General features: G+C 57.8%; 1 protein-coding gene across 1 annotated transcript; it reads left to right on the forward strand.

Moving 5' to 3' along the window:
• Window positions 1–11,148: 11,148 nt before the first annotated feature.
• LOC134160699 (nematocyst expressed protein 4-like) lies at window positions 11,149–11,732 on the forward strand (the record flags this gene model as incomplete). The annotated part of the gene is made up of 2 exons (XM_062612957.1): window positions 11,149–11,232; window positions 11,652–11,732. Coding segments are annotated over 2 exons (165 nt in total), but the record flags the coding sequence as incomplete, so codon positions are not given.
• Window positions 11,733–12,253: the final 521 nt, after the last annotated feature.

Below are 12,253 nucleotides of genomic sequence, written 5' to 3' on the forward strand. Positions count from 1 at the left end.
AGGGTAGCTATGGGGGTCTACAGAGTCGCTATGGGGTCTAAGGAGTAGGCTCCACGTGTCGCCGGCATGGCCAAGCTGTGGTGCGGTGTTTGGAGGACCCCCATTGACCCCCCCACCCCTGTGTTGTGTTGGGTGTCGTGTCCCCCCCCCCAGGCTCACCCAGGGGAGATGGTGGGTGCCCTGGCGGCGCAGTCCTTGGGCGAGCCGGCCACCCAGATGACCCTCAACACCTTCCACTACGCCGGCGTCTCGGCCAAGAACGTCACCCTCGGCGTGCCGCGCCTCAAGGAGCTCATCAACATCTCCAAGAAGCCCAAGACCCCCTCGCTCACCGTGTTCCTGCTGGGGCAGAGCGCCCGCGACGCCGAGAGAGCCAAGGTTTGGATTGGGTTGGGTTGGGTTGGCTTGGGTTGGGTTGGATTGGGTTGGGTTGGGTTGGATTGGGTTGGATTGGGTTCGGTTGGGATGGGTTGGGTTGGATTGGGTTGGGTTGGGTTGGATTGGGTTGGGATGGGTTGGGTTGGATTGGGTTGGGATGGGTTGGGTTGGATTGGATTGGGTTGGGTTGGGTTGGATTGGTTTGGGTTGGGTTGGGTTGGATTGGGTTGGGTTGGATTGGGTTCGGTTGGGTTGGGTTGGGTTGGATCGGGTTGGGTTGGATTGGGTTGGGATGGGTTGGGTTGGATTGGGTTGGGTTGGATTGTGTTGGGTTGGATTGGGTTGGGTTGGATTAGGTTGGGTTGGATTGGGTTGGGATGGGTTGGGTTGGGTTCGGTTGGGTTGGATTGGGTTGGGTTGGGTTGGGTTGGGTTGGGTTGGATTGGGTTGGGTTGGGTTGGATTGGGTTGGATTGGGTTCGGTTGGGATGGGTTGGGTTGGATTGGGTTGGGTTGGGTTGGATTGGGTTGGGATGGGTTGGGTTGGGTTCGGTTCGGTTGGGTTGGATTGGGATGGGTTGGGTTGGATTGGATTGGGTTGGGTTGGATTGGTTTGGGTTGGGTTGGGTTGGATTGGATTGGGTTGGGCTGGGTTCGGTTGGATTGGGTTGGGCTGGGTTCGGTTGGATTGGGTTGGGCTGGGTTCGGTTGGATTGGGTTGGGATGGGTTGGGTTGGATTGGATTGGGTTGGGTTGGGTTGGATTGGGTTGGGATGGGTTGGGTTGGATTGGGTTGGGTTGGGATGGGTTGGGTTGGGATGGGTTGGATTAGGTTGGGTTGGATTGGGTTGGGTTGGGTTGGGTTGGATTGGGTTGGGTTGGTGTTCATCCCCATGGTGTCCATCCCCATGGCTTCCATCCCCATGGCACCTCTTGTGTCCTCCATGACATCCCCATGGCATCCATCCCCATGGCGTCCATCCCCATGACGTCCCCATGGTGTCCATCCCTATGGCATCCCTATGGCATCCATCCCCATGGCATCCATCCCCATGGCACCTTTTGTGTCCTCCATGACATCCCCATGGCGTCCATCCCCATGGCGTCCATCCCCGTGGTGTCCATCCCTATGGCATCCCCATGGTGTCCATCCCCATGGTGTCCATCCCCATGGTGTCCATCCCCATGGTGTCCATCCCCATAGCGTCCCTATGGCGTCCATCCCCATGGCATCCACCCCCCTGGTCCTGCGTCACCTCTCACGTCATCCCCATCATTCCCATATCATCCCCTCCACCCCACATCCCCCCATCCCCTCCACCCCACCTAACCCCCCACACACTTTTACCCCCCACCACCCAGGACATCCTGTGCCGCCTGGAGCACACCACCCTCCGCAAGGTCACCGCCAACACCGCCATCTACTACGACCCCAACCCTCAGAGCACCGTGGTGGCCGAGGACCAAGAGTGGGTCAACGTCTACTACGAGATGCCCGACTTCGACGTGAGCCGCATCTCGCCCTGGCTCCTGCGCGTCGAGCTCGACCGCAAGCACATGACGGACAGGAAGCTCACCATGGAGCAGATCGCCGAGAAGATCAACGCGGGTGGGCGTTGGGGGGGGACACGGGGGTCTAAGGGGGGGGGGTTGGGGCATCTAAAGGGGGTTTGGGGGGGGTAAAGGGGGTTTGAAGGCATCTAAGGGGGGTTTGAAGGCATCTGAGGGGGGTTTGAGGGCATCTGAGGGGGGTTTGAGGGCATCTAAGGGGGGTTTGAGGGCATCTAAAGGGGGTTTGGAGGGGGTAAAGGGGGTTTGAAGGCATCTAAGGGGGGTTTGAAGGCATCTAAAGGGGGTTTGGGGAGGGTAAAGGGGGTTTGAAGGCATCTAAGGGGGGTTTGAAGGCATCTGAGGGGGGTTTGAGGGCATCTAAGGGGGGTTTGGGGGCATCTGAAGGGGGTTTGGGGAGGGTAAAGGGGGTTTGAAGGCATCTGAGGGGGGTTTGGGGGAGTCTAAAGGGGGTCTGAAGGCATCTAAGGGGGGTTTGAGGGCTTCTAAAGGGGGTTTGTGGGTGAGTAAAGGGGGTTTGGGGGGGGTAAAGGGGGTTTGAAGGCATCTAAGGGGGGTTTGGGGGAGTCTAAAGGGGGTTCGAAGGCATCTAAGGGGGGTTTGAGGGCTTCTAAACGGGGTTTGGGGGGGCTAAAGGGGGTTTGGGGGGGGTAAAGGGGGTTTGAAGGCATCTAAGGGGGGTTTGAGGGCATCTAAAGGGGGTTTGGGGAGGGTAAAGGGGGTTTGAAGGCATCTAAGGGGGGTTTGAAGGCATCTGAGGGGGGTTTGAGGGCATCTAAGGGGGGTTTGGGGGCATCTGAAGGGGGTTTGGGGAGGGTAAAGGGGGTTTGAAGGCATCTGAGGGGGGTTTGGGGGAGTCTAAAGGGGGTCTGAAGGCATCTAAGGGGGGTTTGAGGGCTTCTAAAGGGGGTTTGTGGGTGAGTAAAGGGGGTTTGGGGGGGGTAAAGGGGGTTTGAAGGCATCTAAGGGGGGTTTGGGGGAGTCTAAAGGGGGTTCGAAGGCATCTAAGGGGGGTTTGAGGGCTTCTAAACGGGGTTTGGGGGGGCTAAAGGGGGTTTGGGGGGGGTAAAGGGGGTTTGAAGGCATCTAAGGGGGGTTTGAGGGCATCTAAAGGGGGTTTGGGGGTGGGTAAAGGGGGTTTGAGGGAGTCTAAAGGGGGTTTGGGGTCGGGTAAAGGGGGTTTGAAGGCATCTAAAGGGGGTTTGAGGGCATCTAAAGGGGGTTTGGGGGTGGGTAAAGGGGGTTTGAGGGAGTCTAAAGGGGGTTTGGGGTCGGGTAAAGGGGGTTTGAAGGCATCTAAAGGGGGTTTGAGGGCATCTAAAGGGGGTTTGAGGGCATCTAAAGGGGGTTTGGGGGGGGTAAAGGGGGTTTGAAGGCATCTAAGGGGGGTTTGAGGGCCTCTAAGGGGGGTTTGGAGGCATCTAAAGGGCTTGAAGGCATCTAAGGGGGGTTTGAGGGCATCTAAGGGGGGTTTGGGGGCATCTAAAGGGGGTTTGAAGGCATCTAACGGGAGTTTGAGGGCATCTAATGGGGGTTTGAAGGCATCTAAGGGGGGTTTGGGGGCGTCTAAGGGGGGTTTGAAGGCATCTAAGGGGGGTTTGAGGGCATCTAAAGGGGGTTTGGGGGCATCTAAAGGGGGTTTGGGGGCATCTAAAGGGGGTTTGAAGGCATCTAAAGGGGGTTTGGGGGCGTCTAAGGGGGGTTTGAAGGCATCTAAGGGGGGTTTGAGGGCATCTAAAGGGGGTTTGAGGGCATCTAATGGGGGTTTGGGGGCATCTAAGCGTGGTTTGAGGGCATCTAAGGGGGGTTTGAGGGCATCTAAAGGGGGTTTGGGGGCACCTCTGAAGCTTTTTGTGGTCCCCAGTTTTCCTTGCCGCCATGTGGGGGTCTTTGCCTGGTCCTGGGTGGACCCTGAGGCCCCACATCCCAAATCCCCCCCTCCTTCTTTGTCCCCACGGGCAGGCTTTGGGGACGACCTCAACTGCATCTTCAACGACGACAACGCCGAGAAGCTGGTGCTGCGCATCCGCATCATGAACAGCGACGAGAACAAGATGCAGGAGGTGGGGACCCTTCCCCCCCCGCTTTGGGAGCACCCATGGGTGCTGCTGGGTCACCCATGTCCCCTGGGTTTGGTCCCCAGGAGGAGGAGGTGGTGGACAAGATGGACGACGACGTCTTCCTGCGCTGCATCGAGTCCAACATGCTCACCGACATGACGCTGCAGGGCATCGAGCAGATCAGCAAGGTACGGGGGGGGAACCCATGGGTGCTGGAGCACCTTAGGTTCTCCGCTGGGAGGTGTATGGGTGCCAGTTGTGTCCCTCAGGTAGCACCCATGGGTGCCCTGTGGGTGCTGGGGACCTTGAGGAGTGCTTCTAGGTTCTCCGTTGGGACCTTTAGGAGGTCTATGGGTGCCAGTTGTGTCACCAAGTAGCACCCATGGGTGCTGGGAGACTTGAGGAGCACCCTAGGTTCTCCATTGGGACCTTTCGGAGGTCTGTGGGTGCCAGTTGTGTCCCTCAGGTAGCACCCATGGGTGCCCTATGGGTGCTAGGGACCTTGAGGACCACTTGGAGGTTCTCCATTGGGACCTTTAGGAGGTCTATGGGTGCCAGTTGTGTCACCAAGTAGCACCCATGGGTGCTGGGGGACTTGAGGAGCACCCTAGGTTCTCCATTGGGACCTTTAGGAGGTCTATGGGTGCCAGTTGTGTCCCCCAGTAGCACCCATGGGTGCCCTATGGGTGCTAGGGACCATGAGGAGTGCTTCTAGGTTCTCCATTGGGACCTTTAGGAGGTCTATGGGTGCCAGTTGTGTCCCCCCAGTAGCACCCATGGGTGCCCCGTGGGTGCTGGGGACCTTGAGGTGCGCTTCTAGGTTCTCCATTGGGACCTTTAGGAGGTCTATGGGTGCTTGTTGTGTCACCAAGTAGCACCCATGGGTGCTGGGGGACTTGAGGAGCGCTGGGAGGTTCTCCATTGGCACCTTTAGGAGGTCTATGGGTGCTTGTTGTGTCACCAAGTAGCACCCATGGGCGCTGGGGGACTTGAGGAGCGCTTCTAGCTTCTCCATTGGGACCTTTAGGAGGTCTATGGGTGCCAGTTGTGTCACCCCCAAGCAGCACCCATGGGTGCTGTGAACCTCGAGGACCACTTGGATGCTCTCCATAGTCACCCATAGCACCTCACTGGTGGTACTTTGTGATCCATATAGACGTCCATGGGTGCCTGTAGTGTCCCCAAGTAGCACCCATGGGTGCTGGGGGCCCTGAGGAGCACCCTTGGTTCTCCATTGGGATCTTTAGGAGATCCATGGGTGCCAGTTCTGTCCCCCAAGCAGCACCCATGGGTGCTGGTGCCCTCAAGGACCACTTGGATGCTCTCCATAATCACCCATAGCATCTCACTGGTGGTACTTAGCGATCCCTTTAGAGCTCCATGGGTGCCTGTAGCATCCCCAAGTAGCACCCATGGGTGCTGGGGGCCCTGAGGAGCACCCTAGGTTCTCCATTGGGACCTTTAGGAGATCCATGGGTGCCAGTTGTGTCTCCCAAGCAGCACCCATGGGTGCTGTGGACCTCGAGTACCACTTGGATGCTCTCCATAGTCACCCATAGCACCTCACTGGTGGTACTTGGTGATCCATATAGACGTCCATGGGTGTCTATAGTGTCCCCAAGTAGCACCCATGGGTGCTGTGGACCTTGAGGACCACTTGTATGTTCTCCATTGGGACCTTTATGAGGTCAATGGGTGCCTATAGTGTCCCCCAAGCAGCACCCATGGGTGCTGGAGGCCTTGAGGACCGCTTGTATGTTCTCCATTGGGACCTTTATGAGGTCAATGGGTGCCTATAGTGTCCCCCAAGCAGCACCCATGGGTGCTGGTGGCCTCGAGGACCACTTGGATGCTCTCCATAGTCACCCATAGCACCTCACTGGTGGTACTTCGCGTTCCCTTTAGACCTCCATGGGTGCCTGTAGCATCCCCAAGTAGCACCCATGGGTGCTGGGGACCTTGAGGACCGCTTGTATGTTCTCCATTGGGACCTTTAGGAGATCCATGGGTGCCTGTAGCACCCCCAAGTAGCACCCATGGGTGCTGGTGGCCTCAAGGACCACTTGGATGCTCTCCATAGTCACCCATAGCACCTCACTGGTGGTACTTTGCGTTCCCTTTAGAGCTACATGGGTGCCTGTAATCCCCCCTGTCAGCACCCATGGGTGCTGTGGACCTTGAGGACCGCTTGTATGTTCTCCATTGGGACCTTTAGGAGGTCAATGGGTGCCTATAGTGTCCCCCAAGCAGCACCCATGGGTGCTGGTGGCCTCGAGGACCACTTGGATGCTCTCCATAGTCACCCATAGCACCTCACTGGTGGTACTTCGTGTTCCCTTTAGAGCTCCATGGGTGCCTGTAGTGCTCCCAAGTAGCACCCATGGGTGCTGGGGACCTTGAGGACCGCTTGTATGTTCTCCATTGGGACCTTTAGGAGATCCATGGGTGCCAGTTGTGTCCCCCAAGCAGCACCCATGGGTGCTGGTGTCCTCGTGTACCACTTGGATGCTCTCCATAGTCACCCATAGCACCTCACTGGTGGTACTTCGCGTTCCCTTTAGAGCTCCATGGGTGCCTGTAGCCCCCCCCTTGGCAGCACCCATGGGTGCTGAGGACCTTGAGGACCACTTGGAGGTTCTCAATTGGGACCTTTAGGAGATCCATGGATGCCTATAGTGTCCTCAAGCAGCACCCATGGGTGCTGGGGACCTTGAGGACCGCTTGTATGTTCTCCATTGGGACCTTTATGAGGTCAATGGGCGCCTATAGTGTCCCCAAGCAGCACCCATGGGTGCTGGTGCCCTCAAGGACCACTTGGATGCTCTCCATAGTCACCCATAGCACCTCACTGGTGGTACTTCGCGTTCCCTTTAGAGCTCCATGGGTGCCTGTAGCGCCCCTTGGCAGCACCCATGGGTGCTGTGGGCCTCGAGGACCACTTGGATGCTCTCCATAGTCACCCATAGCACCTCACTGGTGGTACTTCGCGTTCCCTTTAGACCTCCATGGGTGCCTGTAGCGCCCCTTGGCAGCACCCATGGGTGCTGGTGGCCTTGAGGACCACTTGTATGTTCTCCATTGGGACCTTTAGGAGGTCAATGGGTGCCTATAGTGTCCCCCAAGTAGCACCCATGGGTGCTGGTGCCCTCAAGGACCACTTGGATGCTCTCCATAGTCACCCATAGCACCTCACTGGTGGTACTTCGCGTTCCCTTTAGAGCTCCATGGGTGCCTGTAGTGCTCCCAAGTAGCACCCATGGGTGCTGGGGGCCTCGAGGACCACTTGGATGCTCTCCATAGTCACCCATAGCACCTCACTGGTGGTACTTCGCGTTCCCTTTAGAGCTCCATGGGTGCCTGTAGCACCCCCTGGCAGCACCCATGGGTGCTGGTGGCCTCGAGGACCACTTGGATGCTCTCCATAGTCACCCATAGCACCTCACTGGTGGTACTTCGCGTTCCCTTTAGACCTCCATGGGTGCCTGTAGCGCCCCTTGGCAGCACCCATGGGTGCTGGTGGCCTTGAGGACCACTTGTATGTTCTCCATTGGGACCTTTAGGAGGTCAATGGGTGGCTATAGTGTCCCCCAAGTAGCACCCATGGGTGCTGGTGCCCTCAAGGACCACTTGGATGCTCTCCATAGTCACCCATAGCACCTCACTGGTGGTACTTCGCGTTCCCTTTAGAGCTCCATGGGTGCCTGTAGTGCTCCCAAGTAGCACCCATGGGTGCTGGGGGCCTCGAGGACCACTTGGATGCTCTCCATAGTCACCCATAGCACCTCACTGGTGGTACTTCGCGTTCCCTTTAGAGCTCCATGGGTGCCTGTAGCATCCCCAAGTAGCACCCATGGGTGCTGTGGACCTTGAAGACCCCTTGTATGTTCTCCATTGGGACCTTTATGAGGTCAATGGGTGCCTATAGTGTCTCCTAAGTAGCACCCATGGGTGCTGGTGGCCTCAAGGACCACTTGGATGCTCTCCATAGTCACCCATAGCACCTCACTGGTGGTACTTCGCGTTCCCTTTAGAGCTCCATGGGTGCCTATAGTGCCCCCAAGTAGCACCCATGGGTGCTGGGGACCTTGAGGACCGCTTGTATGTTCTCCATTGGGACCTTTAGGAGGTCCAGGGTGCCTGTAGTGCCCCCAAGCAGCACCCATGGGTGCTGGTGGCCTCAAGTACCACTTGGATGCTCTCCATAGTCACCCATAGCATCTCACTGGTGGTACTTCGCGTTCCCTTTAGACCTCCATGGGTGCCTGTAGCATCCCCAAGTAGCACCCATGGGTGCTGGGGACCTCGAGGACTGCTTGTATGTTCTCCATTGGGACCTTTAGGAGGTCCAGGGTGCCTGTAGTGCTCCCAAGTAGCACTCATGGGTGCTGGGGGCCTGAGGAGCACCCTAGGTTCTCCATTGGGACCTTTAGGAGGTCAATGGGTTCCTATAGTGTCTCCTAAGTAGCACCCATGGGTGCTGTGGACCTCGAGTACCACTTGGATGCTCTCCATAATCACCCATAGCATCTCATTGGTGGTACTTCACGATCCCTGTGGCAGTCCATGAGTGCCTGTATTGCTCCCAAGTAGCACCCATGGGTGCTGGGGGCCCTGAGGAGCACCCTAGGTTCTTCATTGGGACCTTTAGGAGGTCAATGGGTGCCTATAGTGTCTCACAAGTAGCACCCATGGGTGCTGGTGGCCTCGAGGACCACTTGGATGCTCTCCATAATCACCCATAGCATCTCACTGGTGGTACTTCGCGTTCTCTTTAGACCTCCATGGGTGCCTGTAGCGCCCCTTGGCAGCACCCATGGGTGCTGGTGGCCTTGAGGACCACTTGTATGTTCTCCATTGGGACCTTTAGGAGGTCAATGGGTGCCTATAGTGTCCCCCAAGTAGCACCCATGGGTGCTGGTGCCCTCAAGGACCACTTGGATGCTCTCCATAGTCACCCATAGCACCTCACTGGTGGTACTTCGCGTTCCCTTTAGAGCTCCATGGGTGCCTGTAGTGCTCCCAAGTAGCACCCATGGGTGCTGGGGGCCTCGAGGACCACTTGGATGCTCTCCATAGTCACCCATAGCACCTCACTGGTGGTACTTCGCGTTCCCTTTAGAGCTCCATGGGTGCCTGTAGCATCCCCAAGTAGCACCCATGGGTGCTGTGGACCTTGAAGACCCCTTGTATGTTCTCCATTGGGACCTTTATGAGGTCAATGGGTGCCTATAGTGTCTCCTAAGTAGCACCCATGGGTGCTGGTGGCCTCAAGGACCACTTGGATGCTCTGCATAGTCACCCATAGCACCTCACTGGTGGTACTTTGTGATCCATATAGACGTCCATGGGTGCCTGTAGTGCCCCCAAGCAGCACCCATGGGTGCTGGTGGCCTCAAGGACCACTTGGATGCTCTCCATAATCACCCATAGCACCTCACTGGTGGTACTTTGTGATCCATATAGACGTCCATGGGTGCCTGTAGTGCCCCCAAGCAGCACCCATGGGTGCTGTGGACCTCGAGTACCACTTGGATGCTCTCCATAATCACCCATAGCATCTCACTGGTGGTACTTCGCGTTCCCTTTAGACCTCCATGGGTGCCTGTAGCGCCCCTTGGCAGCACCCATGGGTGCTGGTGGCCTTGAGGACCACTTGTATGTTCTCCATTGGGACCTTTAGGAGGTCAATGGGTGCCTATAGTGTCCCCCAAGCAGCACCCATGGGTGCTGGTGGCCTCGAGGACCACTTGGATGCTCTCCATAATCACCCATAGCATCTCACTGGTGGTACTTAGCGATCCCTTTAGAGCTCCATGGGTGCCTGTAGCACCCCTTGGCAGCACCCATGGGTGCTGGGGACCTTGAGGACTGCTTGTATGTTCTCCATTGGGACCTTTATGAGGTCAATGGGTGCCTATAGTGTCCCCCAAGCAGCACCCATGGGTGCTGGTGGCCTCGAGTACCACTTGGATGCTCTCCATAGTCACCCATAGCACCTCACTGGTGGTACTTCGCGTTCCCTTTAGAGCTCCATGGGTGCCTGTAGCCCCCCCCAAGCAGCACCCATGGGTGCTGGGGACCTTGAGGACCACTTGTATGTTCTCCATTGGGACCTTTATGAGGTCAATGGGTGCCTATAGTGTCTCCTAAGTAGCACCCATGGGTGCTGGTGCCCTCAAGGACCACTTGGATGCTCTCCATAGTCACCCATAGCACCTCACTGGTGGTACTTCGCGTTCCCTTTAGAGCTCCATGGGTGCCTATAGCCCCCCTTGGCAGCACCCATGGGTGCCTGTAGCCCCCCCCGGCAGCACCCATGGGTGCTGAGCCGCGTGTCCCCGCAGGTGTACATGCACCTCCCGCAGACGGACAACAAGAAGAAGATCATCATCACGGAGGACGGGGAGTTCAAGGCGCTGCAGGAGTGGATCCTGGAGACGGACGGCGTGAGCCTCATGCGGGTGCTGAGCGAGAAGGACGTGGACCCCGTGCGCACCACGTCCAACGACATCGTGGAGATCTTCACCGTGAGCTGCGCCCCACACCCGGCGCGCGCCCCATAGCCCACACCCCATAGCCCACACCCCATAGCCCACACCCCACATCCCATATCCCATACCCCACATCCCATATCCCATATCCCGTATCCCATACCTCACATCCCATACCCCATATCCCATATCCCATACCCCACATCCCATATCCCACATCCCATATCCCATACCCCACATCCCATACCCCATATCCCATATCCCATACCCCAGACCCTATATCCTATATCCCCATACCCCATATCCCACATCCTATACCTCATATACCCCATATCCCATACCCCATATCCCACACCACATATCCCATACCCCACATACCATATCCTATACCCCCATCCTTTACCCCATATCCCATGTCCCATACCCCATACACCCCATACACCCCATACCCCACACCCCATACACCCTCTACCCCATACCTGACACCCCACACCCCATACTCCACACCCCACACCCCATACAACCCATACACCCCATAAACCCCACACCCCATACCCCACACCCTATACCCCACATCCCATACCCCACACCCCATACACCCCATACCCCGTACTCCACACCCCATACCCAACACCCCACACCCCATACTCCACACCCTACACCCCATACCCCCTATCCCATACCCCATACACCCCATACCCCACACCCCATACACCCTCTACCCCATACCCGACACCCCACACTCCACACCCCACACCCCATACCCCATACAACCCATACACCCCATACACCCCACACCCCATACACCCCACACCCCATACCCCACACCCCATACACCCCATACCCCATACTCCACACCCCATACCCAACACCCCATACTCCACACCCCACACCCCATACAACCCATACACCCTATACCCCATACACCCCACACCCCATACACCCCATATGCCATACCCCATACCCCATACACCCCCACACACCCCACACACCATACCCCATACACCCTATACCCCGTACCCCACACCCCATACCCCACACACCACATACCCCCCACACCCCATACACCCTATATCCCGTACCCCACACCCCATATCCCACACCCCATAACCCGTACACTCTATACCCCATACACCCCACACCCTACACCCCAGACACCCCACACACCCCATACCCCACACACCCCATACCCCACACCCCACACCCCATATCCCACACCCCATACACCCCACACCCCATACACCCCATACCCCATACACCCCATACCCCATACACCCCACACCCCATACACCCCACACCCCATACACCCCACACCCCATACACCCCACACCGCATACCCCACACCCCATACACCCCATACCCCATGCACCCCACACCCCATACACCCCATACACCCCATACCCCATACACGCCACACACCCCACACCCCACCCCACACACCCCACACCCCATACACCCCACACCCCATACCCCATACACCCCATACCCCATACACCCCATACCCCACACACCCCATACCCCATACACCCCACACCCCACACCCCCCACACACCCCACACACCCCCCCCACACCACACCCCCCCCACACCTCACCCCCCATCCCACCCCCCAGGTTCTGGGCATCGAAGCGGTGCGCAAGGCCCTGGAGCGGGAGCTCTACCACGTCATCTCCTTCGACGGCTCCTACGTCAACTACCGGCACCTGGCGCTGCTCTGCGACACCATGACCTCGAGGGGACACCTCATGGCCATCACC

Source organism: Pezoporus occidentalis, unplaced genomic scaffold (assembly GCF_034315485.1).
Source record: "Pezoporus occidentalis ecotype Australia unplaced genomic scaffold, CSIRO_AGI_Poc_V1 ctg1625, whole genome shotgun sequence".
Classification (NCBI taxonomy): Eukaryota; Metazoa; Chordata; class Aves; order Psittaciformes; family Psittacidae; genus Pezoporus; species Pezoporus occidentalis.